The sequence below is a fragment of the Cariama cristata genome, unplaced genomic scaffold, assembly GCF_000690535.1.
Source record: "Cariama cristata isolate BGI_N322 unplaced genomic scaffold, ASM69053v1 scaffold6384, whole genome shotgun sequence".
NCBI lineage: Eukaryota > Metazoa > Chordata > Aves > Cariamiformes > Cariamidae > Cariama > Cariama cristata.
The window spans coordinates 13,604-30,959 of record NW_009613410.1 but is presented as its reverse complement, the minus strand read 5'-3'; the positions used below and the strand labels follow the sequence as shown (position 1 = coordinate 30,959).

Genomic DNA, 17,356 nt, shown 5'->3' with positions numbered 1-17,356 from the left:
GGGAAAGATAGGTAGGAGTTGTTGCGTGGATCTGTAAGTTACGCCTTGCTTTCTGAGAGGTGTCAACTTAATTGAAGCTCTGTCAAGGAGGGAGGTTTTATGTCCCTTAAACAGATAGGAATCCATCTCTGTTGCAAATAAAATAGTTATAATATTCACTCTTTAAATTCAGTGGAAAGCCTGAGCCTTTCTTACAGCTTTTGAGTGGAAGGAAGGTAATTTTTAATGCATCTTTTGTACCTGGCATTTACCTCAGTTAACATACAGAAATTAAAATCTTGTTCTTAGTTTTATCGTTTTTATAACAGGCTATCTTCAAACCACAAGTGAAGTACTTGAATGAATTGTGAGGGTGGAAGGAAGTTTTGACAGAAGAAAGATGGGTGCATTTTAATGTATGTTTGCAAAGGGGATGAAACTAAGTAAACAGTTAATTGACTTGTTCTGCCACTTCCTTCCTTTTCAGACTGTATTTCTGAAAGTGGAATTGGATGCAATTCTAAACGACGAACGTGTTTACCAGCTCCATGTCCTAATACAAGTAACATCAGCCTGTGGAATATCCTGAGAAATAACATAGGAAAGGATCTCTCCAAAGTGGCCATGCCTGTTGAATTAAATGAGCCACTTAACACCCTCCAGCGTCTCTGCGAGGAGCTGGAGTACAGTGAGCTGCTAGATAAAGCAGCACATACACCTAACCCATTTCAACGGATGGTAAATATGTTATTTCAAATACTTAGTAACATTCAATATAATTAGAATAGAGTAAATATAAAAACAATCTGCCAAAGAAATGAACATGTTCTGCTCAACTGGTTCTTTTTCTCCCAGCTGAGAGAGGCAGACTCTCCAAACATGTGTCTGTACATACTTACATGCCCACTATTTTTGACTGTTTTGCATGATTTCTGTTGCTTTGTTAGGAAGTCTCTCTCCTCAAGTACCTTGCTGTCCTGCAAGGTTAGACAAAGAAGTATTTTAGTTCTGTTTTGCAGCTCTTACTCTGTAAGATTAAAAGTTTACAACAAAAAGGGAGGGAGGTTGAACTAATATACTTCCCTCTTGAGTATGAAAGCTACAACAGATCTTTTTGTAAGCATATCTAATCTGGTAACACAATTGTGCATAAAGGATGATGAATCTTCCAGCCCTACACTACTGTGTTATCTTTATATTAACTAAATGAGAATGATTTGTTTTATTAACTGGTTTTGTGAAGTTCTGGTGTTGATTCAAAATGGGATCCAAAATGGATTTCAAAACTGGGCAATATGGATGTATGTTGAGGTCAACAATGGTGTCATCTTCTGCCAGTGCAGAACGCTGAATTCAGCATTTGGCAAAAGAACAACAGAAAAATGCATTTCAGTTCTGCTTCCAGGTGCACAAGAACTACTTAATATGTAAGCCCGTAAATAAAGGATTAAGAGTTCTCTAAATTATCTTAAATGAAAGCAGTAAGATTGTCCCTTAAACTGAATTAAACTTTTTCAACTCAGTATATCTTATCTTGAAATGAGATTATTAATGAATGTAAATACTTGTGTTATAAATACTGTTTCAAAAGCCTCTTGCTCCATTCTGACACTGCAAGGGTTAGAATTTGGTGTCTGTTCTCAGGACAGAGTGTATGGCTATTAACTGCATAGTTTTTTTTGTTCTCTTGAGAACATGTGTTAAAAGGAAATGAGCAGTAGTTGTTCATATGGGAGTGAAAAGAAGGCTTTTCCCTCCATCCCACACCCAAGCATCTGGAAATTACCTCAGAATAGAATATTCTTTGCCTTTGAGGAATTCTTGAGGCAAAATTAATGCTAGCTGTTGCATAGTAATTGCAATAGTTCATAAAAGAGACATTCTGAAGTGGATTCAGTTTCTGGAATTGTGAAAGGAGGTCATCTACACTTTCACAAGATGAGGAAAAGGGAATGAAAAGGGAGAAAAATAGTACAGAGAGACCTGAATGAAACAACCCCAAATTCTAATTCCTCAGGTTTAGGTGGAATTATTCTTGGCTTGACTGCAAAAACGTGGAAGGGTTACCTATGTCTCGGCCATAATCAAGGACAGTTTTATGATTAGGTAATAGCACACAGAAGATAAAAGGCAATTCAATTCAAACTGCATTAGAAATAGAAAACTTGGTGAAAACTCATCCAATGCTTCCTGTGCCATGTTTAGGAAAAGTATAGTTGGTATATACATAGAATCACAGACCATAACAAAGCCAGTTACAATACAAAATCTAACAGTGATTTTTAAGGTTACTGCTTTGAACTGTGTTGCAGAATGCTAAGCTGTTTCAAACAGTTTTCAGAAATGCAGTTTTCAGTTGATGAAATTTGCAGTGTTTGACCCTAATAGTTCCATTCTTGGACCATTGAATGACTCTGAAAACAGAGTAATTCTCTAATGTGTGAGCTAGTGCTCAACTTGCAGGAGGCATGCATGTTTGTAGTCTGCAGGTGATGGGAAAAATACAGAATCTGATGTCAGCATAAGACCTTTTTTTTTCTTCTGTTAAATCAGAACATATAGGAAAAATTTTGTATGTCTGTGGTAAATTAATTAATAATAATTCCACATATGTTACTCTCAGGTGTATATAGCTGCATTTGCAGTCTCTGCGTATGCATCCAGTTACTACCGAGCTGGAAGTAAGCCATTTAATCCCGTGCTTGGAGAAACCTATGAATGTATTCGTGAAGACAAGGGTTTCCAATTCTTTGCGGAACAGGTATTGTATGCTGCAACCTTTAGATTTGCTGCTTGATACTCTGCTTAATTCTAAACACACGGCTGGAATTATCTGGAATTAATAGCAAAATACAAAATTACTTTACATAACCTGAGTCCAGCAAAACTCAAGGAACGTTGCAGAATTATAAATGAAGGAAAGTGTTTTTTGAGGAAATTCTGCCAACTCTGGGGTGGAACATGACAACTGACAGCTGACACTCGAGAAGCAAAGGCTGGCAGGCTGCCTACTCCAGTAACTAGATAACTTGGTTAAGTACAGTGCAATTCCCCATGCTGAAATCTGATCATGACTGCAGCAAGCATTCACATTCTTGTAATTTTCTTTTCTGTGTGATCATTAAAAATACTGTATCTTCAGCTGTTTCATGTCTTCTTTTATAACAAATATATCCCTTCTGTGAGTCAATCAACCACTAATATTTTCTATGGCACCATGAATATTTCTGCTTCCTGTCCAAATACTTTGTGGGCTAAGCCTTTCAAATCTGGTACCACAGCTTAGTAGGTGAAGGATGTATACAACACATCAACATGAAAATAGTTCCCCAGTAGGAGAATAATTATTAAGTATGGCTGAAAAATTCTAAATTTAAACCAGGCAAGTTACCAAAATTGCTAAGCTTGAGACATATGTTAAAAAGAGAAAAAAACTTAAATAATCTGGTGCCTAGCAGAGTAAGAATAATTGAAAGCTGTCCTGTTCTGTCTAGACATAAACAAAAAAAAAATTACAAAAAGTGCAGTGGGCAAGGGTGTACAACCTAGAAATTTGATCAGAGAGGGCCTTCTAAGAGCCTTCCTTTAGGAAACGAAAAGTGGTTTTACCACCTCTGAAGATACAACATTTTGTACATTATGTTTTAGAACTGACGGAAAGAAGTGATATGTGATCTTTCCTTAGTCTTGGGAAATGTCACAGGCAAGAGTAAAAATAAGGGGGGGCGGGGGAAAAGCAAAACAGTCAAAGCAGAATTGAATTTAAAGTTAAAGTAATGTATCTGGTTCTTCATTGTGTTACTTCAGTTCTAAGATGATGTGTATAGAGCACTGCAGTTAGGAGTGTAACATCAAATTGGAGTAACAAAGTGGTGAATAAAGGTTAGTACTGAACTTAATGTTAGATTGAATTAAAAGAAGAGATTTTCCCCTGAATATTGGATAGATCAGTACAAAGGCTGTGTTTTCTAAAGAGAAATTTTAGTACATGAGAGGGCTTGGGCTGTTAACAACTATTATTCTAATGTGTGCGATAACTGACATCAGTTTATAGAGTGGTAAAGTTACTATAATAGTATGGAGTGGAGGAATATTAGGAAGGGAGGGCAGTAAAGGAGGGAAGAAATTTCATGCAGCTTGCAAGCATTAAGTATTTCTCTCTGCATCAGGAGCTGTTGCTTATTGCTTGTTTGTGCAAGCATTTTGATGCTTACTCTAGATAACTTGTTAGTGCAGATAGTATATAACCCTTGGAACAGATAAAATAACAGAGATTCTGTTCTATTGCTAGAGTGAGTTTAGAATAACTCCGCTTAGCACAATGACCTTACTCTGAGTGAGGTGTGTTTAAGTGGGAGCTAAATTTAACCTGTGAATTACAGTGACATCTGGGGTTAATCTGGGTGCAGTATGTGAGAGTGTTGCTCTTGATGGATTAGGGCATAACTGAGAGTAATTAGTACTTTTCTCTCTTTTTTTTTTAAACCAAGTAGAGGATGTTCAGTAAATAACTAGATGCCTGCAGAAAAAATGCTTGATAACAGATTTGCAAAACAAGTACCAAAGAAAAAAGTAAAACTGCATTTGAGCCATGTAGGTGGTTAAGAAATTAAATTCATAGTGGGAAATAGCAGTTTTACTTGAAAATAAAATTGTCTTTGTCAAAAAGACAGTAGGCATTACACATCAAAGAGTTGGTCTTGGTCAGTTGTCATTTTCACCTAGAAGGGAGAATTTACAGCCAGGGAGGAGTGGCTGCTTTCACTTTGTGCAGTTACTTTATTATTTACTATTTCCTTTTAATAGTCTGCTTTGCGTATTTGTTTATTTACTCACAGTCCTTGCTTTGCTATTTTGGTGGTTGCCCTTATTCATGTATGTGCTATTACCCAAAGCTGAAAAAATGCAGTGCGCATGGTTAGAGTTCTGTGCTACAAACACCTGGGGTGTCACTACTGCAGTAGCAGGGCTTGTCAGATGGAATTTCATGGCTTCGTTTCTCCACCTGTGGCCCCCTCAGAGATGCTGATTGCTATCTCCTCCCTCATAGTCAGGGCTTTGTAGGTATTTACTGTACAAAAGAATTTGGCCCTTTGGGTTTTTTATTTTTGTCTGTATGCTTAAAGTGTGGCTTCTGTTAATATATTAAGGGGGTCCTAAGGGTAAATGTAGTTATCGCATTAGAGACAATGTACAAAATATATATTTAGATTTTCACTTGATGAACAAAATTCACAGGCCTTTTAAAATCAGTGCTTCCCCTTTCTTTCTAAGGCTTCTTAGGTCTCAGTACTTTATTAGTCTCACTGACTCCCCCTTCAGGACACAACTGCAAAAGGACAGTGTTCAATTTGTAAATGCTATATATGAATGAAAAATGAAGGCGTCGGGGGGGAACAACCCAAACCAAAATGACTGCTCAAGTGTTAATATGTCTGTCTTTCCCCCCCCCTTTCATATCTTGCTATTAGGTCAGTCACCATCCACCTATTTCTGCATGCCATGCTGAATCTGTGAATTTTGCTTTTTGGCAAGGTAACTCTTCAGTCTATCATTTACTTTTACAATGTTCACAATATTTTCATTGTATGTCTAACATGAAATATCCAGAAATTGGGAAAAGGTGAAATTCCCTGCTTAAATTGTATTAGAATGGCTTTAAGAAATGCTAGCCTATACTTGATTGCATGCTTATTACTTGGATGTTCTGCCATTATAAAAATGTTCAAGGGTTTTTTTATAACATTAATCAATTATTTTTTTCATGTACAAATATTTGCATTTCTTTAAAATCAAGTTTGGGTTGGGGGAGACAGTTCTTTAGTAAAGAAGAGTTGTACCTCAAGCTATTTGTAAACCAAACCAGCTAGAACACAATTTGAAAAACTACAAGTTAAATTCTGAGCCTTGGCAGATCTTATAAACCTGTTCTGAAAATAATTTCAAAAAATGAGCATAACAGCAAGGATAAACATACTTACTTTGTCTTTCTCTGCTGGCATTATTACAGTATGTAAGATTCGTGATACTTGACTACTAACATTGTGTTTCAAAAAAAGTGTGTTGGAGCTGTGTTTGCTGTGTCATGCTGGTGAAGATGTCAGCCATTCACAGTACCTGTGTGGTTAGATATTTCTGGAGTGTACACAGAACATAACTATGCCTTTTAACTCAGTTAAATTCCTTCACCGAGAGGTTTGTCAATTCACAATGTAGCCATATTATAACCTTTAATTCTGTTATGATTGACTCTGCTGACTTGATTATAGTTATTGCAGATAAAGCCATACTGAACAGAAATCGGAACTCTGTCATTAGTCTGGATTTCCTTATTCAATGTAATTCTTTCTTTGTAAACAAATACAAAAATACAAAAATGTTCTTACCCAAAAAGCAGAGATTACCAAAAATTTATTCAGTAACTGAATACTGAATAAATAAGACTAGATAGTAGCCTGTCTTAATAAAAACTGATGAGACTGATCTGTTTAACAGATCTTGATAACTGTTATCACTCAAATATTTTAACACTTGCATTTAGAGAACAAAGTTCTTCTGTAAAAATGAGAGCTGAGAATCTGATTGATGGCAAAAAGTCTGGGATTTGGTCTTAATGAAGACAAGAGACTCAATCAGGGTACAGCAGGGTTTGGGGTTTGGTTTTGTTTTTAAATGTGGCTAGCTGAGCTTATGAGAGATCTAGGCAATGATTTTCTTCCAACATAAAGGTGATTTTTAAATGCCTGTGGCCTCTTGTTATGGGGCTATATTAACTTATGTGGAAAGATTAACATTGAGTTAATCATAAAGGTAGCTTGTCAGTGAGGTAAGTTCCTTCTGTGTGCGAAGATCTTTTCACTTACCATATTATCTCCTCAGCTGAAAAGGGAACTGTCCTCAGCAACATTGCCAGAGTAGTGCTGTCATCCCACCAGACACTGACCTTAGTTCATCTGTTTCAACATCAAGAAATCTCTTGATCATCTCTAGTGAGCCAGAAGACTGGGTTCTGACAGGGACAGTTACTTTGGAAATAATTTTCCCTGACTTAGGAAGCTGACTCTGCTTTTGCAAAGGAGTATGGACACATGAACAATGGAAATGCAGAACAGAAAGTTCCAGCTGTTATGGCATCCGTCCCTGAATTAATCTGAGCATAACTTTGAAATGACACTTCTCTTTTCTTTGCTGTCCTAAAATTTTTGCATGATCAAGTTGCACACTGGTTCCCAAGATGTTTCCCATGTACTGATCTCTGTGGGACAGCTTTGCCACATAGAACATAATACAGACTGGTAATACATTTTAACTGTTAAACTCAGCAGGGTGTGCCTTTGCCCTTTCTCTTCCATCGCACTGCATAAGAGAGAAAGCTAGTACAGAATTTGGCTCAACATCATCATACTCAAGGTACTTTTGGACCCCTTATCATGCAGCATAGGAATCACAATAAAATTGCTGTAACTAAAGATGCTGACCCAGCATCAAACTTCAAAACCAAAAAAGCCAAAAGGTCCTTCTCTCAAGTGATAAGAAAAGGATTATTTTTTTCCATGAGGAATGCTGCCCTATGTCTCATTCCAGCCTTTGCAATGGTAGGCAGCTTGGTGTGGCTCAGTCCTATCACTTGCACATATATGCTTGGGAGATATGTAATCTCCTAACTACGGTTTGAGCATCTATCTCGCAGCCAGCATAACAGCTTCCCCCCACAATTGCATAGGAAACAGTGTTTCAGTTTTTCTTGTGTTAGTACTAGCATCTTTTTGAGACCAGAGATTAATTTTTCCCTGTCTTTTAGATTGGGCGGGGAATGGAGTTCCTAGTGTCTAATATAGCAAGGATACTATCCCCCTGAGCTCTGAAGTTACTATAAAGTTACTGCCTAGTTATCTAGCCCAATTTAACTCTATACCCCTTCTGCCATACTTCCCTGTCTGTGTTCTTTCTCTCCCAAGTGTTTTTGCTCAATAAACTTGGCTAAACTTGCATTGAGATTTCTCATCTTTTTTTGGAGAAGTGATGTGAGACTTGGGCACGTCTTTCTATGATTCAGACAAGATTTTAAAAGGCTAGTTAAACCTATAGAGGAAGTTAGACTAAATCCCCCTGCAATTTTGTGCCCTTTGAAACATTTTCTTGCTTCTTCACTGTGGATGTTCTTAGTTGCTATATTTTTGTATTTGAAATTCTGCTCTTGTTTTTGGAAATGTCTGCATTCATTCACTAGCAACTGAATTGCAGAGAAATATATGCTGTCATAGCTTATTCAAATTCCTTTCTTTTGAAAAAGTTTTTGAAAAAGGACTTTTAAACCTGTGTTACTTTGCTATTTAAATAATTATGTCCTGAAAAGAAAAACACCCCAAAACCATGTTCAAAGGTCCATGGCATTGTTTGAACACTTTTATTATGTTGCACTTTGCTATTTTGCATTTCTTGGAAATAAAGTAGAACCCAGAAATAGATTGATTCATCCATGCCTGTGACTAAACCTTTTTTTTTTTTTTTTTTTTCCTCTTCCTGTTTCAGATGTAAGATGGAAAAACAAATTCTGGGGAAAGTCCATGGAAATTGTTCCAGTTGGTACAACACATGTAACTCTTCCAGTGTAAGTGCTGCAGTCGTGCATTGCTGTTCACACACAGGAACAGACATGCTTGCACACACTGGAGCCACATTTATCCAGATGAGAATGAGCTGTACTGTGCCGTTAGTAGACCTTTGGAAAAATTGATGATTATGGTTTAACTTAAAAAGAAAGAGAGGAGGAGGAAAAAAAAGAAAAAAACCCACCAAATCAAAACTAGAAGTATAAAACAGAAGGACTAACTCGTCCAAAGGTTATAAAAAACCAAAAGATGAAATAAAAAACATCACTCCCATGTATCTTGAAAAAGGCAAAGCTGGTATTTTCACACTTCAGTTGAATTTCAAGCTTCATGCATTTTAAACTCACAGGGAAAAACTGCATGGTAGAGGAAGCTATGAATTCTTTTACTTTATTATGGGTTTGGGGGAGGGAGAGTTGGTGTTCCTGTCTTTTGTACTTATATTTGTGTGGACCTTAACACCATGCAGTCCTGGTCTGTAGGTGAGGCCGATAGCCATCATCACTGCATAAATAATTATTTTAAGTGATAAATAGAACCAGTTCCATGTCTGGTGTTTATTATCCAAGGAAGTAAGCAGCCACTGTAGTTAAGTGTTGAGTATATTTAGGTTTTATTAAAAATAAAAATCTGCAGTGTTCCTATGATGGCTTGTCAGAGTGCCCATTATAGATCAACAATGAAAATCCCTTAACATTTGGCCTATATCCACCATGTTTGCAGCACCAGAAGTCTAAAGGTTGAGTAGTGTTCCAATTAAATCTGTTTTCCAAAAAGAGTTTATGAAATTATTCTGCCATCTAAAAAAAAAAAAAAAAAAACACACCATAAAGAAAAAAGAAAAATAACTCAAGAACTTAACATTCATCAGACTAAGCAATTAAGCATGCCTTTTTCTTTTAGGTGGGTAAAATTGCAATTTAGTAAGATAGTATCCAAATGGTAATGTATAAAACATGTTGCGTTTATAGCGGCTAGCCTAAGCTGTGGAGTGAAAGGTCTTTAGGATGTGAGTGAGGGTTCAGAGGCAAGGCATCTAATAGATTAGGGCTGCGGGTGGGGTCATGAACTAGGAAATAATCTGATTCATATGTAGTCTCCGTGTGCTGGTTTGTATCCCTATGTATCTGATATACAATTGGGTACAAAAAAGGTATTGAGGCTATAGGCAAAAATGAAGCATTAGTATTAAGGTTATTTTTAGAGCAAACACAGTATTTTTAGAGCATGTGACCTGCAGGTAGGGGCAGGAAAACAAGTTACAGTGGGGTGAATTAGCTGCATATCTGCTAGTCTGTAAAAACTGTCCTTGTGCATGCTCTTACAATGCAGCAGATTAAGGGGAGGTAAAGAAAGATTCTAATATCCTCATGGGATGCATGCAAGGCAGTTGCTATGGGGAAACTGGTGCTTTGTAAGTTTACTGTTCACCTTAACCAATAGTGACTTGGCTGTCAATACCCAGAACAAATTGTAGAACATATGTCTTCATGAGACTTTCCTTTTCTTGAGGTGTTATAAAACTGTTTTATAAGAACATTTACTTCTTTAATAAAAGGTAAAATGTTGTATTACCTATTAGTATTTGTTCATCTCTTCCTGTCTGCTGTCTTCCAGCGTGCAATGGCGTCTTGAATTACCTGGCGAGAACTTTTGGTCTTGCCTGAAGCATACACATAGGGTCAGCCTTGAGAGCTTCAACCAAGCTTATTCCACTCAATAAGTCTTCTGATGACTCTGGTGGCCCATGTCCTTGTGTTTTCAGTTGTCACTGTGTTACAAGCTGCGAAATGGGCATTTCAGCCAGTGGAAGATATTAGAGTGATTACTTTTGGAAACTCAAAACTGGTAAAGAGGGACAAGTAAACTGAGAGAAAACTGAATTCAAGACCATAGTTGATAGCAGAAGTGAAAAGGGTTTTCTGGGAGACAGGATTGTTGTCATAGGGTTTGTTTTTGAGAAGGTGTGGGCCACGAAGATGAGCCATTCCTAAAAAAAAAAATTTGTGGGGTTTTTCTAATTAAGTTCTCTGCAATTTTTTTTCACAAGTTTATGAGCTCATTTGAACATGGCATTGAGATTTTTCTTGTGTGTATTTTTCTTACAGTTTTAAAGACCATTTTGCATGGAACAAGGTGACATCTTGCATCCATAACATCTTAAGTGGGCAAAGATGGATTGAACACTATGGAGAGATCATCATCAAAAATCTTAACGATGACACTTGCCACTGCAAACTGACTTTCATAAAGGTAACCACAGCAGTAACCACAGCAAAGTTGGCAGTGCCTTTTCGAAGAGACACAACAGTGGGTGGACGCTCTCTGCCGAAGCTTGGTACAACTGCTTACAAGCTGTATTTTCCTATAGTTCTGCTGTAATTACTTGTGATTTTTTGAGAAACTTTAACTCTGAAGGAACTACCACTCACTAGGTAAAGCCAGACAAGGAAGAGAAGTAACAGCTTTCTCAGGTGTTTCCACTGGAGATGTGGAAAAGTATGAGGAAAGGAAGAAATATGATGGAAAACCTACTCTGTGTTTGATGAGAGAGGTAGGCGCAAGGTGTCTACTGGCAGTGGTTTACCACATGCCTCCTGCTAACCCATTGGCCTGTGCTGTGGTTGCATTCATTCAGCGACTGTAGGACCAGTGCTTGTGCAGGGTGCTTCACCCAATGCTCTTTTCTAGCCCCTGGGAGGTACTCAGAGGAGTTTAAGTGAGAGGTTGTGGTGTCACTCAAAGCTTTTGTTTCAGTACAAGGCATCAAGATATGACTTCCTCAGGAAATGCCCTTATAACTGAAATTGACATTAGTTTTTGGCAATAGAGGACTTCTTCCTAGTATAGGAAAATCAACGACAACCTAAAATGATGCCAACATTTCTAACCTGAGAAATAGTTTTGCATATCATGCTAAGAGACTTACCTTAACCTGCATTTTCTGTATCTGATTGCTGGAGAAAGGCTGTGCTTTACATAGAAACAAACCATACAGATATAAGCTAAGTACTTCAGCATACCTATGCAGCATAGCATGCTCAGCAGCAGAAGGAAAGTTTCCTTTTCTTATTTGTTTTCCTGAATACTTTGTGCTTTCTAAGAAGGATTAGGGTGATTTATTTTTTTTTTTTCCAAATACTTATTTGAAAGTACTGTAATGTATCTGCGGAGTTGCAGTAGATGTTTAGAGCTCAAATTTTAAAGATTGAGAGCCTGCAAATCTTACACATCTGATACTGTAAATTGTCTAAAGTGGAGATTACTGTACCAGTTCCTTCTCTTCCTCTTCTGCAAATTTGGGGAGGATATAGATAACGAAGTCAGGAGTCAGTGTACCTGTCATTGGGCAAAATTCAAGGTCAGCTATGCTTCACCTAGTACTGCCCCTAAAAAAGGCAAACAAAGTAAATACAATACTCAACGTTAGTATTTTAATAAGCCGATTAATAGCGCTAACAGTAGTTGTTTGCATATGATATTGTAATGCACACCTAAACAAATAGTTTTCATTTCGGAAAACCACTCTACTGCATGGTGCTACTGACATGGCAAAATCACTGACACTTTATCTTTTATGCACCTTTTATCCCCTTGTTCCTTTTAATTCTAGGCAAAGTATTGGAATCCAAATGCACATGAGATTGAAGGCAGTGTCATGGATAAAGCCGGGAAAGTTGTGCATCGACTCTTTGGGAAGTGGCATGAGAGTTTATACTGTGGGACAAGTTCATCTTCAAACTGCGTATGGAGAGCAAGTTAGTGATCAGAATGGCTAATGTACAGCACTTAAGATCTACTTGAGAATAAGCTTACTATTTCATCTCTTTATTAGGCCTCAACTTCTTGTTATTTCTATGTGGAATATTAGATGTTTGCAAGCATTTAAAATTTAGACCAGAAGAATACATCATTTAAATAATATGGAGAACTGAATCCCATGGCTTCCTGCATTTTCTTCATTCTCCTTCATTTTCATATTTGGGCATGAAGTGGGATTTGAGGATCTAAAAGGAAGAGGGGGAAAAAAAAAACCAAACCAAAACAAAAAAAAAACCCGAAAAACCTGACAAAACCAAAAACAAACAAACCCCCCCACTTTTTGTGTAGAGAAATGTGTATTTCATGTGTTAAACATTGGAGGATAGCCCACAAAGCTCAGTTCTGTAATGACAGCCGTATCTGAACTTCTCCCAGACTTGTGGGGTTTTGTCCACTGTAGTTTGAAAAAGCACTATAGTAATAGCATGGCCTTCATCACAGTTGTGCTCTGATTCAGCTGAGAGAACAGAAATCTGTTTTGTTGCAGTGCGATAATCAAGGGGGATGTTGTCTTTTGTCACATTATTAAAAACCTGTTATTCCTCCAGAATTGAGACTGTGATTCAGAGATGAAGAAATGACTGAGGGGACCTTGCAATTTTCCTTCAAAAGATAATGACATTTAATTGAAATTCTGAATGTACACTTTTCTTCTCTAGATCCAATGCCTAAAGATTATGAACAGTGGTATGGATTTACTCAATTTGCACTGGAGTTAAATGAACTGGACTTGCAAACTAGGTCATTACTCCCATCCACTGATACACGTTTTAGGCCAGACCAAAGGTAAGAAGTTTTAATTTTTAAATATCTTCCTAAAATAGTTCTTAATCTTCTGTATGCTCACTTTACCCTAAGCTCAGAATATTTTGTGTGGATACCTGTGGTGTGTTTCTATTTCTACGTTAATGTGCATCTGAAACAGACATTTTAATCACCTATCAAGAGACAGTCTAGTCATTACAGACCAGTGCTTCCTGAAATTGGTCCTTGGATGCTTCTGGATAACTGCCTTTCCAAAGATGTTAAAACTTCAGTACTTCAGGTATTGAATGTTGAGCATACTGTGTCTCAATAGCCAAAAATCGAGAGACTTGAAATTTCTTTCTGCAGTGGAATTTCTGCTGTTCCTAACTTCCAAGTAAGAGAACATAATATAACGATGACTGTGTGCTTGTTGTAAGAGTTACTTTTCCTTAAGGGCTTTTTGGTAGTGCAGTTGTCTGCAGATGTAGCTGTTTACCTTTCAATCAGTGTGAACTGCCTGCTGTAAAGATTAGATTCTGGAGCTCTAGAGGACCTGGCAAAGATAGGAATACCAATTGTGTCTCTCATCGCTGCTGGTGCTACAGGTTTCTAGAAGAAGGGAATATTGAAGGAGCTGAAATGCAAAAGCAGAGGATCGAGCAGCTACAGAGAGAACGACGGAAGGTGCTGGAAGAAAACAATCTAGAGCATCAGCCTAGATTTTTCAGGTGCTATATCATAATCAGCATATACTATCACTTATTGAAATTCTTACTATAGATCTCGTTCTAAACTGCCATAGAGTGGGCTCCTTTTTTTTCCCAGGTTTCTTCTATAGTCCTGATTTTTGTACTTTGGCAATGTAGAACACTCCACTTAGTTAAAACTCAGAATTATATATTGCTTTTTCATTAGTGCATCCCTGAATTTCTTACTAATTTTTTTCCTTAATGGCAATTGATATTTAGTCTACATTTGAATTTGCCTGCGTGACTGTAGCATCTATAATTCTTTCAAGCAAGGTGATGCAGCTGGATTTAGCTTAATTACCTCTGCTGAACTTCTGAATTCAGTGGGATTGCCTTGTGCAGAAGTGTACGGAGTTGGAGCCTTTAATTTCCAGCACTGTTTTTGAATGTGTTTCCCCTATTTCATGGGGAGAGAATTATCATTCAGAGGGCACTTTATATCTTCCTGTTATAAAACAATTAACAGGAGACTTCAGCCATCGAAAGACAAAAGTGAATGGTAGTGAGGACATGGCCTTTTGCCCTCCAGCTTCTCTGTTCTCCTGCAATGAAAGAGTTGGAGCCAAGGTGAATGTTTTATGGGCCTGTGTATCACAGTTAACAGATCTGGGATCCTGGTTTTTTTTCTGGATAGATAACTGCTGTACTTCTGCGGAACACAAACCTTTAAAATAGGTGCAAATAGGTGCAAAAAGGGAATGGCTTAGACCACTACATGTCTGAAAAGGTGGTGAGCTAACTCATCACATGTCAATCACACCTACTAAAGAGAAGCAAATGGTGCTTCCAACAGGATAGAGGCAAAGTCTAATACTTTGTAATGCCATATTCATGATGAGAATTGTGAATAAGGATGAGGATTTGAATCCTCACAACAAGGATTTGAAAACTGAGATTTGTGCTGTAGATTTAAATAACAGAATAAAGAATTTAATTACTATATTGCAAAAGTGTTACCCAGTGTTAAAGTAGATATGAATTATGCATTTGGCTTTTCAATAGTGATTTCTCTTTTCAACAAATCACAAGCCGTGATTTACTTAAAAGAATAATTAGCTGTTGTGCCAAAAGTGTTGCACACCAGATTAAAAGCAGACTGATTCCTCCAGAGTACGGTACCTAGAGCAATGAGTCTCGCCTCTTGACTGAGAGCTATAGGCTCTCTTTATGCAATGACCATGGTAAGCCATCTTTGGAGACGTAAAAGGAAAGTTTCCACTTTCCATTCAGAGCTGCCTTTGAGACCATGAAATAAGCCTGGACTGTAGTTTTAAGTGCTAAGCACTGGTATGTGACAGTGAAATATGAGTGTTGATCTCAGCTGAACGCTAGGCTACTGAGGTGCGCCTCCAAGGCCCAGTGCAGATGTACCAGTTCGACTCTACAAGCTATATTGCCTGTTTGAAGGCTGTACTGAGCTGCACTGCACCTGGTTCATGAGCTGGACTGGGTATCTGTGCATAGTGCTACATTGCATTACACAGCATATATATGGAAAATATAAGCTTTACATTTAAGACATTTGTTTAATCTTTGATAGGAAATCCAATGATGACTCCTGGGTGAGCAATGGAACCTACATGGACCTTAGAAAAGAACCTGGTTTCTCCAAACTGGACAATCCTGTCCTCTGGTGAAGGAGGAGCTAAGTGAAGATATTCTGTGCTGTATTCTCAGATCTGATTTAAAAGAAGTATATATAAAATATATCTCTATATATACACACACCTATATATATATATACACGTACACACACACATATAATATATGTGTGGGGTGTGTGTATGTGTGCAAGTGTGCATATCTCCAGAATTGTGCTTCATTTAGAATCTAATAATTCATTTGTTTCTTTTACTCTGGCTATTGCAGTGATTGTTTGAATGTATAAATATCCTAACTTCTTTTTATAAAATATTTAATAAATAGTACGGAATGTTTATTGCAAGAGGGAAAAGAGGAGCTTTTACACTACTTTCCCAGTGTGTAATAATGTCAGTTCTGAGTTAACTTATGCCTTATTGAATTGCATTGGAGACAGTAGCATCAGCATCTCGTAGCTATGCTGAGAAATCGGAGTGCAAGCCTTAGTAACTCAAACTGTAAGTAGGCTTCCATAGTTCAATGAGTAGTTCAGCTGTCTCTGGGCTGGTATAAATTGGTAAAACAGATTATCAGCTGGTGCTAGAATCTGAGTATCATCTTTTGCTGCCTGTAGTAAAGATTTAAATAAGCTTTTGTTTCTGTTAGCTTTCTTCTTGGCATTATGGAAGAGGTAGTTCTGAGCTTACATCAGTGGTTCTACTGCCTTATACATGAACTGTACCCAGCTAAATGTAGTACTAGAAATGTAGGAATCGCCAAAATTTTCCACTGGGAAAAATTTCCACTTCAGTTTTATAGCCCCCAACAGGGCAAGAGGAGGAGATCCTTTGTATACACTGCTTGAGCACTGACTAGATGAAGAAGCTCTCTTTTTCCAGTAAGTAAAACCTATACAGAGCACGAAATCATGTGCTTCCGTAGCTTCATTTGTTTTTATTAACCTAAAAATTGCAACAGTAAGACTTTTTAAAAAGTAAGCAAACATTGTTTTAAGCTAGAAATTTTTTCTTAATATTTTGATATTTTCTACCTCTTAAGAAATAAACAGCATATTTAAGATCTTATATTTAAAAATGACCATCTGCCTTATGGAGAAGTGTATGGAGTCTTTGATCTTCCTCTGTTTGTTCGTTACGTTTAGATAAATCTTCAAGTGTCTTGCACTAAATCAATTGCATCCCTTTCCTGTAATTTTATACATACGGCTAGATTTGTGAAACTACTAAACCATAGGTCAGAAATTTAGCAGGAAACAAATGTAGCAGAAGTTGCACTTTTGAATGAAGATTATAGAGATGGGCAGTTATTTTTGTTTTTCCCATCAAGTCACAATGTTAGTCATTAACAGAATATTCGTACCTGCAGCTCAAGCCTGACGCATGATTCAAGTCTGTTCTACGTTTCTGTGACTCTCTGGCAACAACGCAGTTTCCAGATTATAGATCTATATCCTGTCACCACCACACACCCACTTTTCTTTCTTACATGCCACTTTAATGGCACAAAACAAACCCAAATGTTTTTGGGATGCTAAACTGTCTTATGACTGGAACAATTGGACATGGCATGGATAAGGTAGACTCCTAGGGGGACCAGTAGCTTAGAAAAGCTTGCACTTTACTGTGTACTGCATTGTTCTAAAGAAAACTCATTAAAAATGGATCCATGTATTATATGTAACGTGAAGGAAATACTATGAACGCTTCCATTTTAAACCAAATCTATGATGTCAGATTAGATGTATATTTGAATTTTACTTTCTGTTACCCTGAAGCCCCATTGTCTTAGAGGTAGATGAATGCTTTTCCACCATTTTTTCACTTTGCCCAGGAACTCTGCCTCAGT

At 37.4% G+C, this 17,356-nt stretch overlaps 1 protein-coding gene across 4 annotated transcripts in view; it reads left to right on the top strand.

The window, feature by feature from the left end:
* Positions 1 to 15,546, top strand: part of OSBPL3 (oxysterol binding protein-like 3) — a 43,967-nt gene extending 28,421 nt beyond the window's left edge. For all 4 annotated transcript variants that reach the window (XM_009699004.1, XM_009699002.1, XM_009699003.1 and 1 more), the window contains 9 exons: positions 467 to 717; positions 2,603 to 2,740; positions 5,451 to 5,514; positions 8,512 to 8,590; positions 10,700 to 10,844; positions 12,205 to 12,349; positions 13,073 to 13,199; positions 13,766 to 13,888; positions 15,450 to 15,546. In XM_009699004.1, the coding sequence (XP_009697306.1) occupies positions 467 to 717; positions 2,603 to 2,740; positions 5,451 to 5,514; positions 8,512 to 8,590; positions 10,700 to 10,844; positions 12,205 to 12,349; positions 13,073 to 13,199; positions 13,766 to 13,888; positions 15,450 to 15,546 (1,169 nt within the window). The remainder of the gene's footprint in view (positions 1 to 466; positions 718 to 2,602; positions 2,741 to 5,450; positions 5,515 to 8,511; positions 8,591 to 10,699; positions 10,845 to 12,204; positions 12,350 to 13,072; positions 13,200 to 13,765; positions 13,889 to 15,449) is intronic.
* The last annotated feature ends 1,810 nt before the right edge of the window (positions 15,547 to 17,356 follow it).